General features: G+C 38.8%; 1 protein-coding gene across 3 annotated transcripts in view; it reads right to left on the bottom strand.

The window, feature by feature from the left end:
- Window positions 1–776: 776 nt before the first annotated feature.
- The window catches only part of LOC148846159 (MAP3K epsilon protein kinase 1-like), a 70747-nt gene continuing 50711 nt past the window's right edge, over window positions 777–20812 (bottom strand). For all 3 annotated transcript variants that reach the window (XM_088954971.1, XM_088954972.1, XM_088954973.1), the window contains 10 exons: window positions 19973–20152; window positions 19759–19842; window positions 19280–19371; window positions 19103–19186; window positions 15947–16749; window positions 15335–15723; window positions 15093–15227; window positions 11773–12179; window positions 1404–1518; window positions 777–1271 (listed from right to left, as the gene is read on the bottom strand). In XM_088954971.1, coding sequence (XP_088811097.1) covers window positions 1095–1271; window positions 1404–1518; window positions 11773–12179; window positions 15093–15227; window positions 15335–15723; window positions 15947–16749; window positions 19103–19186; window positions 19280–19371; window positions 19759–19842; window positions 19973–20152 — 2466 coding nt within the window. In that variant the 3' untranslated portion in view covers window positions 777–1094. The remainder of the gene's footprint in view (window positions 1272–1403; window positions 1519–11772; window positions 12180–15092; window positions 15228–15334; window positions 15724–15946; window positions 16750–19102; window positions 19187–19279; window positions 19372–19758; window positions 19843–19972; window positions 20153–20812) is intronic.

The following is a 20812-nucleotide window of genomic DNA, read 5'->3' as shown; positions in this document are numbered from 1 at the left end:
AATATATTCAATGATGTGCACCATGCGACAATATATTTGAATGTCACATGGCACTTGAGTGTAACCATATGGCACAATATAAGGACGCCATCTATGCTGTAAATAGCATGTCCACAAGTTATATAGAAAACATATGAACAAATTTAAGGAACTAAAATTTAGCCATCTAATTAAAATACATAACAATATACAGATACATACCTTCTAGAGTTCCAATATCTCACGCTCAGCTATCAACGATCAGCTACTGAATCAGGGGTGGTTCAGCTAGTTAAGAAATTAATGCAAACAATCAATCTTTAGTAGTTTAATCAAGAGACATTCATAATCTGTAGTTGTCTATTATCATATAATGCACCAAGGCAGCCTTCAGATAATCTTATTCCACCAAGTATGTTCCCTCACTCAGCAAGTGACATCTTGATAAGGCAAAGGGACCACCAAAGCTTTTAAATTGTTTTCCGTTTCTTTCTTTCTTGCCTGTTCCTAAGCACCTGCATTACAACACAGCATCTTGTTTACATGTCAAATTAGTAATGATGTTATTTATTCAAAGAAATCCTGTACGATGTTCAGAGATGTTAATTTACCTCAAACCAAGTCCATGTGCCATTTACCGTGTACCAATGGGATTTTGAGAACATAAAAGTCACCCATAACAATGCTTATTAAAATAAAATTGGAGTGGCAGTCTGCCATTTACCGCGCCATTTCTTTCTGGCTTTTTTTCCGTCCATCCCATTTTGTGGAATAAGCAGTCTTGCCTGATGTTATGATTTAAGAATAGCAATGTAGATACAGAACAATTCAATTAAAAGTCCAAAATTCAGGTTTTATGTGAGAACCAACTATGGCTGTAGCAACCTTTACACAAGACTATCCTAACTTAGGTAAAAGGAAGAAAAAAACTTACAATCTTAACATCTCAATGTGGGGCTAAAATGACATCTATACCTAGCAACCCAGATAAAATAGGGGGTCTTGCCAGCAATTAGTGTTCATGCTATAGATGGAGTGAAAAGCAAACACAACCATGTTGCTCCCAAGAAATCAAATATACAGAAACAGGGAGTAGAGGTTAGAAAGACCAAAATTTACAGTACAGTATTGATATGAAGTGCTTTGAGCAATGCTGTGGCCATCTGTTTCACCAAGACTTGACCTCCAGATCGCTGCCCATCCCTGCGCTCTTCAATCAGATTTTGAAGCTTCTGAGGTAGATCATTCTCCACAATGAGTTGTTTAGGCCGTGGATGGTGCTCATAAACAGCCTGCCATATTGGCTCCAAGTAAGACTATATTATTAATGCTGCCACAAAAATCTGAAATCTATAGAAAATTCCACATGAAAAATCCGACGGCAAATAATCATGGTAAAAGAGCACAAAAAAATTTAAACTCACCTTTATTAGCTTGAGTAAATTGAGACGAGCAATTGCATCTTGGTGGTCAAGTCTTGCAATGAGCAATGGGGTCAAACCATTAACTGCCAATGTTGTATTTATTCGGGATGATTTCCTGCATTACAAAATTATCTCTAAGACTATCAGAACTTTTAAGAAACAAAGGAAAGCTGTACAATAAAAGAGGAAACTAAAACATTGCATTAGCTACAGGAATTAGTTGAAACCCATGAAATAATATTATTTTTAATAAAGATATTTAATATTAAGGAGGATCACATTTTCTTTATTTTTAATAAAAACCTTTTATGATAAGAAGAATGAAGATGCATTGCACTAGTTGAAAGGAGGGGGGGGGGTCTTTCCCCTTATCTTTTCTTCCCTTCCCTTTCCTTTTCTTTCTTTTTCTCTTTTTTTCTTCCTTCTCTATCTTTCTTTTTCTTTCTTTTCCCTTTCCTTTCCTTTTTTCTTTCTTTTTTTCTGTCTTTTTATATCGAGCGTATGCCTCCAACACACCTCATGAAAAAAGCGTATGAGTACGCCTCAGAGGTGTCAGTGCCTGTGGCATATGCCTCAGGGAATTTTGGGGGCGCCTTGCCTCCAGACATACGCTCCCATGCCTTTAAAACACTGCCCAGAACATGGTACTGAACAACTTGATATACAACAACAATTTAAGCAAAAGTCAGACAGATAAATGTACTTATGATACAAAGAGTGGAGTGGTTTTATATAAAAGGAATCATCTGAGCAGGTTAATGAATCAAGAGATCTTCTAGTTCTCAAACCCATCCACTAACTGGATCTACATTCTTTCTTCTGCATGTGCACAAGCATGCCATTGTATTCTCTACATTCTTCTATTGCATTTTATAGTTGAGTAACATGTTTACTTTATGTTTTATAGCTTTATGTGATATTATTATAATCAGGGGTATATTTTCCCATCTTGGTATAATGATTAATAAGGGTGATGATTCTAATTTTGCTTTGATTTAATGATGCAGATATGAAAGCACAGAAAGAATCAATGGAGAATTTAATCAGTTATCTAATTCCTATACCAATTTCAGAAATTTAGGCTGATAGGATATACTGATCTCATTTGAGTTTTTAAATTTATTTCCCAGTCATAGGTTAATAGCTATCTTAAGAATAGAGTTTTAAGTTCTCCAACAATTTAAACTCACAATACTATTGTTAGTAATTTCAGATGTTTTTAGAATAGTTTAATTTTAGTAGGATTAGAAACGTTTTCTTAGGGTTGTTTTAGGAATTAGTGCCTGTTGGAGTGTCCCTATGGTATAATGGGATATCTGAGTGATAAGAAAATTCAATTAGACATTGAGATGGGACTACTCCAAGTTTCAACCTATAATGGGATATCCAAGTTCATAAGCTAAATCTATAAATAGAGTCATTGAAATTCCAATTAAAAGAGGACGATTTGACGAAATAAAGTTTGGGTTTAAGATATCAAAAATAAATAAATAAATAAAGTTTGGGTTTCTAAATTCTAGTTATTGCCAGGAACTTTTCCCTTCTTCCTCTTACCATTTCTTCAAGACCTCTCTCTCTCTCTCTTACTATTTCTTCTTATAACCATCCATCTCTTTTCTACCAATATACTTTATTTCTAATCCACCCACGAAGCTTAACACCAGATCTAAAGTTTATAGGACCCCTAGACCATCATACATAATTTGATATCAGTGCCATAAAAAAATAAAAGAAAATTCAATAAGAGGGGAAGAATTACAACAGGAGTGATAAGAAATAACCCCCCAAAAATAAACAAACATGTGTCATCAAGTTCTTCTACTAAATACCCTTAGTTCATATAAATATTATGTATGAGACCACGTGATTGTTATAATATGGACTTGAAACTTCACAACCTCTGGATACACTTGGGGAAGTCTATCCTAACAAAGTTGTCATTCTCACATAGCCCAAGGTAGTGGAGCAATGGATATCAACTACTCGAGCTGTGACCCAAAGTGTGGGGATGAATGTCTGCAAGAAACGTTGAATTGGACCAAACCCAACATGTTCTTGGACTTTCTAACAGGCTAAACAACTGGGTATTCAATGGTCACTAAAACCATCTAAATGCAAAGGGTGTTGAACCAATACTACACAAACGACTGTGATGAATCTATAACATATCACTCATCTGTGATGAGTCCACAACTCATTGCACACCTGCGATGAACTTTGGCCCCGCTTGAACTTGTGATGAGTTCCGGACACGCGCGAACTTGCAATGAGTTTCGGACTCGCGCAGACTTACGATGAGTTTAAAGCGATCGCGGAACCGTGACGAATGTGGGCTTACCGTAGGTCATAAACAAGTAGTAGAAACACATGCGTCGTTAAATAACGCGCGTGACGATACACCTCGTGGGCCTAATAAAGATAGACAAACTAGATAATGACGTCACCCGTGCCACGTCAGTTTAAAAGGGTCACAAAAGGAAGTAGCACACGTGGATTATGAGAATCCTCAGACGAATGGAAAGTTCGTCCTTAAGATATCCCATAAGACACGTGGTGAAACCCTAGCAGTTCTCCCTAATAACTGATAGCGAATCCGAGATTCCCTTTCCTAATGGGAATCATACGCTTTTGCCTCCTTCCTTTCGGGACCTCGGAATCTCTCCCTATATATGGGGGTCCAACACATAACGAGATCATCATTCCATCATTCCATCATCCCATTTGCCCTAAGCCTTTAGCTTACCTCCTGCACTCGGTTTTCCTTTGTCCTTAAAGGAGACCCTCGTACATAGCCTGGCCACAACACTAACATTAGAATCTCTGGATCAACATGTCTGGGTGGTCTTGACCTGGTGCTCCGACCATGTTGATACTTCCTGAGTGTGCGCAGGGAGGGGGTTTGTCTCTACTTGTGCCGGTTTCCTCTTAACAAAATCATCAAGTTTCTCCTTCTGTACAAATAATCACCTCAATGAAAGGTAGTCCATGAGGTCGTGGTGCGGCGACTGGTGAAAGGTACACCTTCCTCTGTGCCTCTCCTTTGGGTCGATCCCTGGCGGCGGCAGTGGTAGATTGATGGCACGATCTTCCACGAGCTTATTCATGATCATGATCACCTCCTTGGTGCAGGCGAAAGAAGGGATCAATGCATTATTTCTTCTGCCCTGGACATTGTTGCGGTAATAGGGCCCTGGCCTAGGCCCTCCAATATTGCAAGGTTTTTTGTCCATGGCATAAGCCTAGTTCTTCCCGTACTGTCCTGCTACTAGTGTAGACTAGGACAAAGTGCTTTTGACAATGTGAGCCGTCCTCTCCGTGCACTTCCATAATTGGCTGAAGGTCTCTACTTCTACATTCTCTATGCCTATCCTATAGGAGGGCTGCATGCCTTGCACGCATTGTTCGACGAAACTCTTCTCAGTGACATGTTTGTCAAAAACTGAATGGGTCAGCTTCTGAAATCTAATCACATAGGCCAAAAGATCTTCTCCCACGCATTGCTCTATGTTGTGCAAGTCAGCCATCGTCAATCTCTGCTCTAAGTTACACCATTTTGACAAGAACCTCTTTGTCAGTTCTGCCCACGAGTCAATGCTACATGTGGTTAGATTGACGAACCGGGTATAATGCCAACCCAGTCAAAGATTTAGAGAGCTCCCCAACTTTCAGGTCCCCGTTGAGAGCAAAGGACCCCAAAGCATCCTCAAACTTGTTCACATGTTCCTGCGGGCTTCCCTTCTGCCCGTCGTACTGTGGCCACTACTGGGAGGGACGTAGCCGGTGGGATAGGGTTTGTAAAGGATTCGATCAGAGTAGGGCTTTTGTAGGACAAGGGAAGCCTAGGCTCTGCTCTAGTATTCCACCATCAACCCTAGAACGTATTCCTTTAGTCGTCATGGCTGAGTGGTGCCTCTATTGTTGGGTTGGTATGGGAAGTAACTAGAGGCTGTTCAAAAGTGGGCTAGTTAGTCTGTGCAGGTGTAGGGTTGGTCCTTGCAGGTTGCTCAGGCATAGTGGGGTTCTGATTGGCAGATTGGTGGCTGGTGGGGATGGAGGCAGGAGGAGCTGTTGGGGTAAAGGGGGAATGTTCAGGCCTGGCCAACTGCTAAAGGAGAAGTTGCAGAGTGGCTCTCATCTCCTGTTGCATCAGCTCCACACGGTCGAAGCGGGACTCGAACTCTTAGACCTTGATCAATCAAGAGTATTTCAATGTTAACTTGCTCGGTTGACTCCATACCGAACTAGTCCCCAACTTCTGGGTTGACGTTCTCCTGGGTGTTGTCGTGTTCTTCAGGAATGGGAGAAGGATAATCTTGCGAGCGGCCATCCTCTGTGATCAAGGAAGTGTTAGACGGTTTTGTATGCCCTTAACTCCAATCAGTTTTGATGTACTTTCGATATTTAATGTAAATAAATAAAGTACATGTTTGATTCATATTGTGTGGTATACTTCTGTGTAAGACCCTAAAACTGGACACTTAATGAGAGTTGTGTTAGTTTTAAATGTTCACAACCGTTGAATAAGTCTAGGGAGATTTATCCTGTCAAGGCTGACACTGGTGTGCTGCCAACTATTGGGGTGGCTTGTCTCAACTGCCAGGGTGAGACCCAAAGCACACGCAGTGTAGGATTACTTGAACCCTTGAACCAGACCAAATTTCCAATATTGCCCTGGACCTTGGAGATTGATGGGCAAAACTGGAAAGTTACACCTAACCCCTAGACCCAATTATGGTACTGCACTAGGTGTCGGATTGGTTGTCTTTGGTATGCCAATCAATGAGATCCTTGGCGGGGGTCAAAACCTGGGTATGTTGGGACAGTCTGAGAATTCATCTAAGTGGGTGATCATAGTGACGGGATCGGCCCCTTTATCAGACAAAGGTAATGATCGGGGATGCACTCTCTCTTATGGAAACCAAACTGCCGGCAGTTGATTTCAATGGTTGGAATTTTGTTTTGCAAATTTTATATATATGATATATACTTATATATGGTTTCAAATTGTTTGCAAATGGTTTTAATTCCTGGGATCCATGTGAGTAGATAGTGCAGCACTGTTCCTAGCAGCCGAGGGAGAGGTCCTCTATTGTCGGGCAGTGCTTGATCATTATGGGCTGAGAGGTTAAGTGTAAAACCATTTAGGATAATACCTGATGGGCTAATCTTGCATCTGCCCACAGTCCCTGGGTTTTTTTAAGATGGCTTGGCCCATGGACCACTTAGTGTAAGTGTTGGGCCCATAGGGTCCATGTGATGGGCTCAAGGGGTTCACTGGGCTTTCTAGTGAATTCGGCTAACCCTTGTAACAAAGGCTGGGCCGAACCCATGTGACTGATGTGGAGATCAATGCTTGGGTCCCACGCCATACAAAGAAGCCAAACTGGGGCAGCAGTTTGGAAACTTATTGAGCACTAATTACTTATTGGGCCTAAAAGCCCATTTTGAACTGGGCTGATCTGATCACCCACTTAAAGGGGCGAATCTGCAGATAGGATTAAGACTAAACTCCTGATGAGATCAGGAATGGGCTGATCTAATCTGCAGATAGGATTAAGATTATCCCATATCCAAATACAGATTTGAATTGGGATAACTCCTAATTGGATTAGGAGGTTTCTTAATCACTAAGAAAGGAGAAAACCCTAATAAAGAATTACAAGAATTCGACCTAGGGTTTTTGCAATTAACACTCTCTGCAATCTGAGATAGGATATCATCCTCCTTAAGCTGAAAACTGCATTCACGCCACTTTCAGCTTAGGGATCTTCTCCAGCCGCCGCCACCTTGCTGCATAGCTCGAACTCCATTGAAGGGAGAATCAAGAAATTTGTTCTTGATATCAGTCTTTGCTGAAAGGCTGATTTGGTTCGGTGCTCTAAGCCTCCAACGAGTTCTTGTGAAGAGTTCGGTATGTGAGACGTACACTGTTGGTTCTGCCCCACCATCGTTGTGTCATCTTCAGCGGGAGCAGATCTTGGATCTTTCTTTGGGCGTGAACACCGACGTTGGGAGATTTTGATTCTCCGTATCAGGTATAACCCTTCCCCTGATCTTTGGCTCAGATCTGGTCTGGTTTGGTTCGAGTAGATCCTTGAATATTTGATTCTAAAATAAGGGAATGCGATTCCCAGTTGGAAGAAAGGTAGGAAAATTTTGAAATTCGCCCACCCATTCCGCAACCTTTTTGGTGTCCATACGATGGATCCTACCATTCTTTTAGGAAGAACCAAAGATTCTAAGTATCTGGTTCATCTATCTTCGGCTGAACCAAAGACAAGGGGGCTAAAAATCAAATACTGCTTCAGTTGTCTTCGGCAAAGCATTGCTCTATCATGAAATTGGGGGGCTATATTCCTAAAACGATAGACTCCCTTTAACCAATAGGGGACTGGTTATGTCCTTCTATAAGACAATTTCTGTTGATTCCAAAGGGGCTCAAACCTTCGCCAACCAATTTGGCACACATATGGGCTGAATCACAGGAAAGCAACTTGTAAAAAGATAGGGGGGCTGGATTACAATGAAAACAAAAAGTTACTCCAAAACAAACACACCCGATTCTCATCTAGATAACATCCTTAAGTCGGATGCCATAATGCTTATTGATAAGTAGGGGGGCTAATAACCCACCCAAATTAAAATTTCCCACACACAAAGTCCATAGAACTTGCCATCAAGAACAAGAACGACCACCAAACCTAATGCGAAAGAATTTGGGTACCACAACACCTACAATCCTCATCCCCATCACCCCATTACAAACATTCAAGGCAAACCCAATAACGGAAATAATTATCAATAAGCTCCCACTTACCAATAAGCAAGGGGCTAATGTAAATATATAGTGGTCACTCAGACCATCTAAATACAGAGGGTGTTAAACCAATACTACACATCCGCGATGAGTCCACAGCTAATCACACCTACAATGAACTTTGGCCCCACTTGAACTTGCGATGAGTTTTGGATTTGCGCGGGCTTGCGATGAGTTTAAAGCGACCGCAAAACCGCGATGAATGTGGGCTTACCGTAGGTCATAAACAAGTAGTAGAAACACGTCCATGACGAGACACCCCATGGGCCTGATAAAGACACACAAGCTAGGTAATGACGTCACCCGTGCCACGTCGGTTTAGAAGGGTCACAAAAGGAAGTAGCACAAGTGGATTATGAGAATCCTTAGACAAAAGGAAAGTTCATCCTTGAAATATCCCATAAAACATGTGACAAAACCCTGGCAGTGCTCCCTAATAACTGATAGCGAATCCAAGATTCCCTTTCCTAATGGGAATCATACGCTTTTGGCTCCTTCATTTCGGGACCTCGAGAGCTCTCCCTATAAATGAGGGTCCAACTCATAACGAGATCATCATTCTATCATCCCATTTGCCCTAAGCCTTTAGACTATCTACTACACTCGGTTTTCCTTTGTCCTTCAAGGAGACCCCTGTACGTAGCCTAACCACCACACTTACATTTTTTTTTGGTATTGAATTATCGTCGGGTGACCCCATAGGGGCCATGTTTCATTTTTTTTCTTGGCACAATACAACCCTTTTCAACAACAATAACTTCTCTCAAAGGTGTGATGGGAATCGATAGCAGGGCTCAAAATTGCATATCTTCTGGGAGTACCCAGTGTATGTACCAACTGAGTCACCATTCAGTTAGTTGATATTAGATTGAGTATCAGACCTGTTTATCTTTGATATACCAGCCAATGAAATCTTTTTGGGGTCAAATATCTAGGTATGTTGGGACATTCCAAAATGATATGTCGACTTATGACCAATGTAATAGGATCTGCTAGTACATTAAGTCATAGAGAATACTTTGTACAAACTTCCTCCATGGAATCTTGAATATGTCGACAAAAGGATTATTGAATCTTCAATAAACAATCCAATGGTTTTGGAAGTTGGACACCATGTAATGAAGAAAGGGAAAAAGTCCTTCCTTTAATGTGGTGTCAAGTGTTTATAGCAAAGAGATTGATTGCAAGTGATTAATTGGAATGTATTGACTTGATTATCACATAATGGGTTGAACCAATGGACTTGGGCCTTAAGGATGGTAAAGTCCCAAGTAGTTTTAAGTGTTTAGACACTTAATGGGCTTGATCACTTAAGCCCATAAAAGCTATGGTCGAATTAGCCTGAAATGGGTTATTTAAACTTAATTAGCCAAACCCACTGGATTGTATAAAGCATTCGACATTTTTGGCTCTCCCATTAAGCTGTGGGACCCACACCATAAAATTTGTAATCTCCTAATTAATAGAGTTCTAATGGATAATTAAGAGTCTTACATAAGAGTCCAAGTAAAACTATGTGATTTGACTAGTATGACTAGTTAGATGGATTCTGATTTACTAGCTGGTTTAAGAGAGCTGGACTCTCTCTAATCTTATTTTAAATGAGTTAGGAGTGGTTATTGATTAAGAGAGGGCTCTTGCAACACCCCCCCCCCCAAGTAATAAAGAGAGAGGAATTAGACGGGATCAAACCATGTAAGTTCTCTCCTACTAGCTGAATTCAATCCCACCATTGTGAGACATTTAAACTAGGGTTTTGAACCCCATTCTACCAGGCCTTTTATCCATTCCTTCTATCACATCCAACAAAAGAGATCCCTAACAATTTGCTTACCTCCACCTCCATGTTGACTAACTCCTTGTGCACAACATGAGTTTCATCCACAATGACCTCCTTATGTTTGAAGGGTTTAGTCAAGACCTCCTTGCCTCTTTTATTTGATTCTTCTAATGGCTTTGTTTTATATTTTCTACTACCCATTGCCCTACTTAAGAAATCTTTTGAACCCTTAATTGGATACTTCTTTCCCAACCCCTCTTTATCAGAAAGAGAAAAAAAAACTACTTAATAACTGTCATTGCTAGACTTTACCATGCTTGAAACCACTTAAATTGTTTTTCACTTTTCCAAAATAAACCCTAATTTGTTGGAAGGACCAACACCACAAACTCCTTTTAACCAAGAGATCTTCATAACATGAACTAGCTGGCCATTTTTTGAGGTCTTCATCTTTTCTGGACAAACCAAAGTTTTAAATTTCTCCTTACCCTCTTTCGATTCGTCAGCTCTGCCACCCTTCATCCTTCTTCCCAAATCATAACCCAATCTTCCAACAAATATTTCAAAAAAAAAAAAAAAAAAAAAACTCCTGATATCACATCTTCTAGCACAACCCCCATAACATCCAAGAAACAAGATGAAACACTACCATACCCCATTTCCATTCCACCTCCTACCTCTTTTGGGGAATCACCAACTCCACTCACCAAATTCCCTACTGCCAAGCTCCTAGATTCCAAAGGAATTGGAGCTGTAGCCAAGCCCAACACGATTGCCATCCCTCCACTTAGGTCAGACATAGTTACTTACCTCCCCCACCACCAAAGAGAAGATGTCACTCTCTAAAACTTTAGGACCCCTGGCAGCACTAGGGGGGGAAGTGATCTTACCTTGTTTCGCAACAATATTGTTGACAAAACTAATTCCCCATGAGAAGAAGCCCCAATAAAATCAAAACCACAACCTTGTTCCTGTACATCCGTTTGAAAAACCTTGGCATTCACCTCCCCCCATCGCTGAAGGTCTGAGGAGAATGGCGAACTGAACCTAGTGGAGGAGGGGAGGAAAGGAGTTGGGCAAACCCCTAGAGGGGCTACTTACATACCCTCTATCAGCAAAGCTGAGAGCATCAACTCCTCTATCATGTGCCTCAGGGTGTTTTGGGGGCACCTCAGGTTGTACACCTCCCACACCTTTTAAAACATTGATTACAAGTTGAAAGGTTTAGCAATGCAGGCCAAAACCAAAACGGACTATAGTAATAAAAAATAACTTGATGGCCTATAATATAACAATGGATATGACACTAAAATGCATGTAATGAATCCCATATAGTTGGGGTAAGGTTTATTGAACTTGTGTTTTAGATTACTCAGACTCCATATGCATTGTGTGATTCCAATTACCATGTCCACATGCCATGTAATACTGTTGGTAAATCATCTTTACTATAATTAATACAACATATGCAATACATTTATGCATATAAAATCTATCTTGGAAGAAGATTTGTAATTGTGCCCTTTAGTGTTGAAGGCCACAAAACCAAGGAATCTTTGACAAGGAGATATGCTTTGGAGCCAAAAAAAAAAAAACTCAAATATGAGGTGAAATATGGTATTTATGTAGATTTAGGGAGTGAAGACGTGGTCATTCCAATGAGCCCCCACCCCACACACTATATATAGATAATGCTTGGAAGTAGGAAATGGTAAACAAATTCTTACACATGGATGGGAAAGAAAAAGATATGTGGATGGCAAGACACATACGTGATAATTTTCAAAAAGGGCTCCAGTATATTCACAAAATGTTGCTCTGGACATCTCTGGAAGAACTTCACCAATTTCTGAACAGCTTCCTTTTTCAGTAAAGCTTGTTCTACTTTTTTGTTATCATTGTCATGTGCCAAACAGACTGCAAGAGAATCCAATGCGGTCACTGACCAGAGTTCATCATCCAGCAGACTCAAGTACACATCCAAACCACCATGGGCCCTTAACTGCTCCCTTGAATTACGGGATGCATGCGCCATATCACACAGCAGAGGCAATGCATACTGTTTCAAGGGTGAATCTGACATGATGAAACGCATCAAGTGTGGAATAATTCCATTTTCAGCAGCCTGCTCCTGCCTCCTCTTGTTTATTTTGCAGAGATTGAAAAGCGCATTGAGGACCTTCAGTGATGGGAAATTGTCAGAAAATATCCAAAATTGAGTCATGGAAGAAAAAAAAAATATGAATGTACACAAATTATGATAGAAAAACATGTTCTAAAACCATCATACATTTGCTCAATAACAAGATAGAAAATAAATTACAACCGTAACATTCAAATACCTGCTCTAAGCGATGGGGAGACTATCAAATCTCAATGAAGCTGTATGCAAACCATATAACTACATATAGGGAAGTGATGATGTGTCCAGTCCAAACCATGCATCAGATAGAGAACTCTATGAATCAGTCATCTGCCCTGACAGGTGGGCTGTTCAGGTCTGCGGTTCTGTAACTGCTGTGACAGCAGTTTTTTCTTCCTTAGTTCCTATTAAAACTTCAATGGTTGTGTTGAAAATTGATGAATTATTGATTGGAGGGACTGGTCAGACCTGATATTTGATATGTTTTGCACATCTGAACTGGTTCAGTAGGGTTGTAATCTGAGGACAAGTGATGGCATGTGATCAGATTTGATTATTCTGTGAGAACAAGACTTTTTGTGACTAGAACTGTGGCTGAACTAAGGCTTTAACCTTTTTTTTTTTTGACTGAACTATGATTCTGAACTTAACTGAGAACTAGTTCTTTGACTGAATTGTGACTGAACTGAAATCAAGTTCTATGTCTTCTGAGGATTCTAGTCAGAGTGGATTGCGTAGAGGTTTTGACATGAGCTTTCCCATGGCTATGATTCCCTTTGATGGTCTCAATTACCTAGAATGGTCAAAGGGAATCAAGCTCTACATAACTGCAAGCGGAAAAGTGGGGTATATCAATGGTAGAGTTAGAGACCCCAATCTGGAGCATTGTTTAAAATGTCCCTAATTTCCCTAATATTTCCACGACATATTTCCATTTCCATGGGTAGCAACACAAAAATTTACTGGAATCTACATTTCCCCAGTGAACACTACCAGACCTACATGGAGTACAAGAGATGGCATCCACGACATATTATGGAATTTTACTAGAATTGACATATTCCCTAGTGAAAACTACCAGTACTATGTGGAGTACAAGAGATAGTATTATAACATAAGTTGGTGACAATATTATAGATATGTGAAGTAACAAGTTATTGTCCACCTAACTTACATGATTACTACTTTAAGTTAGCTCAATATTCATTTAAAACATTAAGTTAAATAATAGTTTTTGTTTCTGCAGTAGATTATTTGGTTGATCTATTACAACCATTTACATTTTCTCTGAGTTTAAATTTTGCTTTAACTAATTCTATCATGAAGTTCTAAAGCTTAAGGTTTACAGGGCAACTTCAGAACATATTCTTTTGTCTATAACCTTAGTTTCTTAGTTTTGTTTAATAATTTGGAACAAGATAATAATTTAAAAAGGTGTGCCTACGCTTCTTTTGTTATTTCATAAAATACCATTCTATATTTTGCATATTTTACAATGTTTACACCACTATAATTTTTACAATATTTTCATACAATATTTCCGACATTTCCGACATGTTTCTTATTATTGGATGACCGACATTTCTAATGACATCGACATTTTAAACCTTGGAAGAAATGGAAGGAGGTAATGTTGATGACTACAATAAAAATGAAGTTGAACTTCCTAGTGGAGATGAAGATGCTTTGAAAAACTTAATCGTATTGTAAACTTGTCAAAAAATTAAATATAAATATAATAAAAGGCAAAATATATATAGGAAAATGACTCGACCCTATTTTTAATCTACATCTACCATTATGTACTTAACAATAGAATTTACCACTTATACAATAGAAGATTAAGATGAAATAATCAAGTTTGACTTGAAAATCAAACAAATCTACATACAATGGTTTTAATATCTTGTTTCTTTGAATTTCAAGTGTGACCTTAGACTTTAATATCTTGATTGTTTGAATTTCAAGTGTAAACTATGTCTAATTGTCTTTGTGACTGAATTGCAATAATGGCTTGATGTTTTTTTTTTGAAAGGTAAGATAAAATTTTATTAAAGGGAGGAGCAAATGATACAACAGCTTCCTAGCCATACTAAGACTAGCCAAGAAAACAACTCAGATTACAGACTCCAAATAGACTGGGACCTCAACACCTCAGGGACATTCAGGTGCTTAAACTCAGATTTTACAGAAAACCAATATACATATTTACTGACTGCACACTGCACCAGATCATCTGGACTTTTTGACTTGTTACAGAAAATTCTATTGTTTCTTTCAGTCCAATTGACCATAAAATAGCTGCAGGGACAGGTCTCCAAACCAGCTTTCCTTTTTTCTCAAATATCAGCACAGCAGGTCTTTGACTGATCATGAAATTACCCAACAGAGACCACCAGATAAATCCAAAATCTGCAGCCCTCTTCTATCCAGACTGGTTCTAGTAAGTTTAGGTATTTAACTTTTTTAATTATATTATTCAAGTTTTTGATTAAAAAAAATGTGCCTTGCTTCAATAAGTTCATACCTCACCTTGCTCTTTCAAAATACTTCCACAACCACATACTAGAAGGATAAACATGATTGAACAGGTTTATAATGACTAGAATTTTCAGCCTCAAAGTTAAGAACCTATTCTTGATGATGAGGAAGATGCATTGGGATTTTGCTGAATAAGAAAGAAAGTCTTTTAATGCGGTCAAGTGCATCTTTCATGCAGCCAAACAACCACTATGCGATACACAAGTAAAGAAACACCTAGAAGTAGCCAATGCCAAGTACAATGAAGCAGCTGAACAGCATAGATATTCTAAAGTTTTTAAAGAAGGCATTTCAAAAATTTAATTTTCAATTACGACACAGAAAGCTATATCTGGCATATTGCCATCCAATTTGAACATATTAAGTGCAAAGCAAAAAAAGAAAAAAAAAAAGAAAGAAAAGACTCACTTCACTATGTATCTGATGTATGAGAGGTCCTTCTTGGAGATCAAGATTTGGAATCAAATGTTTGATTGCATCAGCACGCTGAAGATTCTCTAAACAGTTTGGATCGGTTGACAAATGGTTGATACACTTCAATAACTATAACATAGAATGAGAGAAAAGATAACAATGTCATAGATTTGAAATCAAAATTATAAAGAGAGAAACCTCAGTGGTACAGCATCAGCATGTTTCTTTTCTCAAACCTTCAGAAGTATAGGAGGTTCTATCTTATTGAACATCTGGAAAAGACGGCTAAGCAAGCTCTGGCTACACATGTAAGATTTAACTGTTGTGTCTGCTTGGGCAAACTCAAGCAGTAGGTCAGCAACCTTCTCAAGGTACTCCCTAGCCACATCAGCATTCAATGTTGACACCATGTGTGAAAGTAATCCAGAAGATGTTGCACTTCCTGGTCTAGCATTTAGAACACCTGAGCCAGAGAGTACACCTGATGCAGTCTGAGATGCAATGCCAGATGTTGAGGCAGCTCCTTCATTAGACATTGGTGGTCCTAACTTCTTGGTTACTGTTTTGTGTGATAATCTTGGAGCGGAGTCAAGATTTTCATTTTCTCTTCCACGACCAGAAACCTCTGTAAACAGAAGGAAAATTTTACTGATAAGTAATACTAAGAAATAAATATATACAAGTGTTACAGTCACTCCTTGTGCAAGCACTAATAAGTAAATTATGGCACCTCCCATAACTTAATAGTCAATAACAACAGAAAGAATAAATTAGAGTTGCAATTTAAGCAATCGGGAGCTGAAAAAAAAAAAATCTTTTTTTACCTGCAAATAATCAGAGTTATTTACCTGCAAATTCTGCCATCAGAAAATCTAATTCACCATTTGTTTTCCTTTCTGCGGATGAATGTAACAATGGCAGTATGCTTTCATGTCTCTCCAATCCAGAGAGCTGGCGTACATACTCAAGCTGACCAGAGAAATGTCTGGATGGAGGTTCCTTGTCCAACAAACTAAGAAGTGGTCGAATTTGCTCTTGCTGAGAAGCTAATGTGGTTGGGAAACCATTAGATGCATTCTCCGGTTGTTTTAAAGGCTTGTCAGTAGAAATCCTATTGTCCAAGTTAGTGACTCGTTGTCTAAGGTCAACTTCTGCTTGAGAAGTATCATTTTCTATAACTGTTGGCTCCGGAAACTTGGAAGCAACTGAAGCTTCCATTACAGTGTGGTTTGACTGAGCTTTATCACTATCACCAAGAAAGTACCTGGAGTCTTGGTTGGCATCTGATCTTTGGGAGTATGAAGCTGAAGCATGCGATGGTTCCATTGTTCCAGTTGACAAAGGATGGTCAATAACCCCATGTCTAACCTTAAGCACATCAAGTTGATCAGGACTAGAAAGGGGTATTTCACCTTGTGTTGAAACAGGAAAGCTAGAATCTAGAGGACCAGATCGTGGTCTTGGAGCTAAACCATCCCCTTGAACATACCCACCTGCCAATCGAGTTGCTTCATTCAAGCTGTGAAGGGTGTTAATGAGCCTGATAAGTATACCATTCTTTGCAGCTATGCGACAGAAATCATTTCTAGGTGTTGAACGCTGAAGCATAAAGACCTGCCACATGCCATCAATGGCTAGATGAACCATTTCTCTGGAGAGGTAGAAGAAATTAATCAATACATTTGGGGTAATATACTGAAAAACAATAGGAAAAATAAAGAAAAAGAAGGAAGAAAAAAAAAGAAGCTCAGCAGGTATAAAATCCTCTGACTGATGCCGATGAAAAATAAAATGCATTACAACCTCCACACACACAGCCTACTTTTGTTGTACATGTAAACAAAGGCATCACAGATACAATAACACAATGGTTTCTGCTTAGAAAATGATGATCTTCAGCCTCCACATAAGAATGCAACTTGGGTTCACTTAACCAAATTCCCACCCAGAATGTACAGGGCTTTTACATGGGGTGGTCTTAGATTTTCAGGCTCTGCTCTGGACCTAAGCCTGACTCCACCTCAGGTTGGTATAGGGTTGAAGTCACAAGTGGCCCAAACCTGCCCAAGCCTTTGGGTAAAGTACAAATACATATTTACAGTGCTCACTTATACTACAAGTGTTCACACATCTTACATAATCACACAAGTTTGCATGCATTTGTTATTTAGACAAGGCTATGCATACATACACTGTAAGGCATTAGGTACTAATGTAATTTCTATATTTTCTCCTATTTTCTTTTCTAAATTGGACCGTACAGCCCAAGTAAAATGTCCAAGTGCAAAAAAAAATTGATCCTCAACTGAACCAAGCCAAAGCCTAGCTTGAGTTATGTCAAGGTTTAGCTACAACTGACTTGGGGTGCCAATACCAAGCTTTACCTCAGGGTGCATCAGGCCTCAGGCTAGGGGCCCAAGTCTCATAGTTGGACCTGGATTAGCCCTAAACCCTTCCTCACCCTTGGCCAACGTATCAGTTGTCCAATCGAGGTAATGCAGTAGGATAAACCATCACATAACAGAAGAGAGAGGAATAGAGAGAGAGAGAGAGAGAAGTAGAGAAAGAGGACTTGTGGAATAACAATGTTATTTCCTGCCTAACTTACATGATTACCACTTTGAGCTAGCTCAAATATTCATTTCAAACAGGAAGTCAAATATTAGTTTTTATTTGTGTAATAGATTATTTGGTTGATCTATTACAACCATTTACATTTTCTATGAGTTTAAATTTTGCTTTAACTCATTCTATCATTAACTCTGTATCTTAATGTTTACAGGGCAATTTAAAAATGTATTCTTCTGTCTATAACCTTAGTTTCTTAGCTTTGTTTAATGCTTTGGAACAAAATAATAGTTTTAAAAAGTGTGCTTATGCTTCTTTAATCATTTCATAAAATAGCATTCTATATTTTGCATACTTTACAATGTTTCCACCATGCCCATAAGTTTTACAACATTTATGTACGATATTTCTGACATTTCTGGCGCATTTCTTAGGATGATCGACATTTTCGCCCACACTGATATTTAAACTTTGGATTTTGGGTTTTTACCATGGTAATGAGCCATTTGAAACCTAATGTTCTGATGCCAAAACTGATGCAGCAGAACTTGAATAACCTATCACAAGATAGAAAGAGAGAGGAATAGAGAGAGAGAGAGAAGAGAAGAGAAGAGAAGAGAAGAGAAGAGAAGAGAAAGGGTAGAGAAAGAGAAGAGAGAAAGAAATCCCAAAGAATGACTCCAAGTGTCCTAGAACCAATCTAGGGTTTGTACGAATCACTACATACAAAGGCTTGCAAAAGAGCTCTCAAGAAATCATCATTCATTCATTAGCTTGAAAGGAAGAGAATACATCTATTTATAAAGTGACTTGTATGGCCCGGAATACTGTTCACCATAATTACAAAAAAATGTCACTCCTATTGTGCATCAAGAAACACAATAACTTTCTACCTACTAAAAAATTGAAAGAGAAGAACTGCTAGGCTAGAGGAACAAAATGCTATATAGCCCAGGCCCACATGGGACTGGTCATAATGATGAAAATACCCCTGACGAGATCAGTGCGAGTCCCAGGAGTCTTGCCCATGCGAAATCAGAACATGTTTGTTGTCCTTCTTATGAGAATAGGTCTTATAATGCCTGGACTGATCCATACCACTTGGAGGCCACCAGAACATGGTATTCACACCAGATGCTGAATTGGTAACCAAGGTTCACCAGTTCTATCTCTGATCCATTGAATAATATTACTTGATTAACCATCCAGCATCATTTAAAAGCAAATCTGTACTCTAATAGAATTCCCTGATCCAATAAGACCTGAGTAGACTAATTTGTTGCTCTGTGCACACCCCAATCAAAAACAAAAAAAAAAAGAAAAAAAAGAAAAGCTCTAAGACTATACCATTAGGTACCTATGACATTCAATCTTAAGAACATCCTATCCTAAAAATTGAAAATCTAATCCATGCATAAGATGGATGAAGTACAAACCTGTATTTTGCATAGTCAGCCTCAAGAAAGCCCACCAAAACAGGTATTCCACGGCAAGCAATGAACATTTGCAATGTCAAGGAGCTGGATAACAGAAGCTAACATGATCAATTCAAACTAATCAACAATGTATTAAAAATACTATATCACAATAGAATGTATATAACGAATCTACACCTTGATTGACAAAGCTGCTGCAAGAAATAGGCAGCCTGCATACGAACTTCTCGGGGTCGATCAGGTACCGCAAAGCTCATAACAACAGGAATCTGATTTAATTTGCAAGACAATCAATATTAATAAAAGAATAAACGACAACCCAATAAACAACAGCCAAAAAAAACCATATATAACGTTCAAAGTATTCTCACACACTCATCCTCTTGATTTAACAACTGCATTTTTAGACTCAGGCCCACAATTCCATATGTGACAATAAGAATAGCTATCTAATAATCAATTAAATCGATAAACCTACCAGTGAATAACAACTGAAAAAATATATAAATTGGATGGCAAGGGCCAACTAGTTGGGACAATTTTACATTCTAATTTTTTTTTGAAAAACAGCATTAGAGGGCCACAAATCTCAATGGAATTAACAAAAGAAAGTTCCCTGAGTCAAATGTACACCTAAGAGGTAATATGGTACTTACCAAGCCAACAAGACATGCATTTTCTTGGAAACCAGTATTATCTTTGATTATCTGGTTTATAATTTGAAGAACAGAACATATAACCTGCATTTGTTGAATCATATGGAAAAAGTTAAAACAAAATGTGGAAAGCCACCATATTGAACTTGTTGAGATGCTAATGGAAAGGAAGACATCAAATCAGAAGATGAAATCATCAATAAAACAAACTTACACGAGTTTTAGGAACTTCAAGCAATTCCATTAAGGGGAGAAAACCATGTTGAGAAACAAAGACAATTTTCTGGTCTGGACGCTCTTGAAAGAAAGCATTAAGCTTCTGACATGTAGAAACAATCACATCTTCCGACTCTTCTGGCCTTAGTGACCCAACTAATCTGCTAAATTCTACAGCCTACAAATGGGAAAACAAATAATATTCATTCAATGTCAGTTGATCTATATCAAATTAATTCCCTTACTCTGTTTAAATCTTGGGAGTGCATTTGGAATTGAATTTTAATCCCTGCCTTGAATACCTGGCCCCCCAATGTGTCTAACAGTGTGTGTGTGTGTGGATGAGGGGAGGGGATAACCTCTAAGTCAACAAACACATATGATTCAAACACTAAAGTCTGTATTATCCTGAATTCTGTTCCAATGTGGAAAATGGACCCAAGCATTGGAGTCCATATACAAGAAATTGATCCCCTGAATGTCTCCAATTTCAACTTCACCCTGATCTATCTCATCCAACCCAACAACACTTAAGTGACTATCCCAGGAATTATGGAATATTCCAAAACAAGGATTTGGAGGCAATGCTCCAATCTCTCTGGTATTAAAATTCAGCTCCATTAATAAATTCAGCCCTAACAGTGGGATCTCGAAACTTCCAGGATGGGAGCCAATCCAATTTCATTTCCACCATAATCAAGAAATAGTGCCAAGGAAAGGACAGCCATGGACCAAAATAAGAGTATCAGAAATAACAGGTGGAGCCACTGTTTTATTTAACATAAGAGCTAGAGAATAGAATAAAGAAGGAAAAAAACATCTTTATCCTACACATGTA

Source organism: Nelumbo lutea, chromosome 7 (assembly GCF_056320005.1).
Source record: "Nelumbo lutea isolate HS-2025 chromosome 7, American lotus-T2T, whole genome shotgun sequence".
NCBI lineage: Eukaryota > Viridiplantae > Streptophyta > Magnoliopsida > Proteales > Nelumbonaceae > Nelumbo > Nelumbo lutea.
The sequence above is the reverse complement of the archived record's forward strand: the minus strand, read 5'-3'. Positions and strand labels throughout refer to the sequence as shown.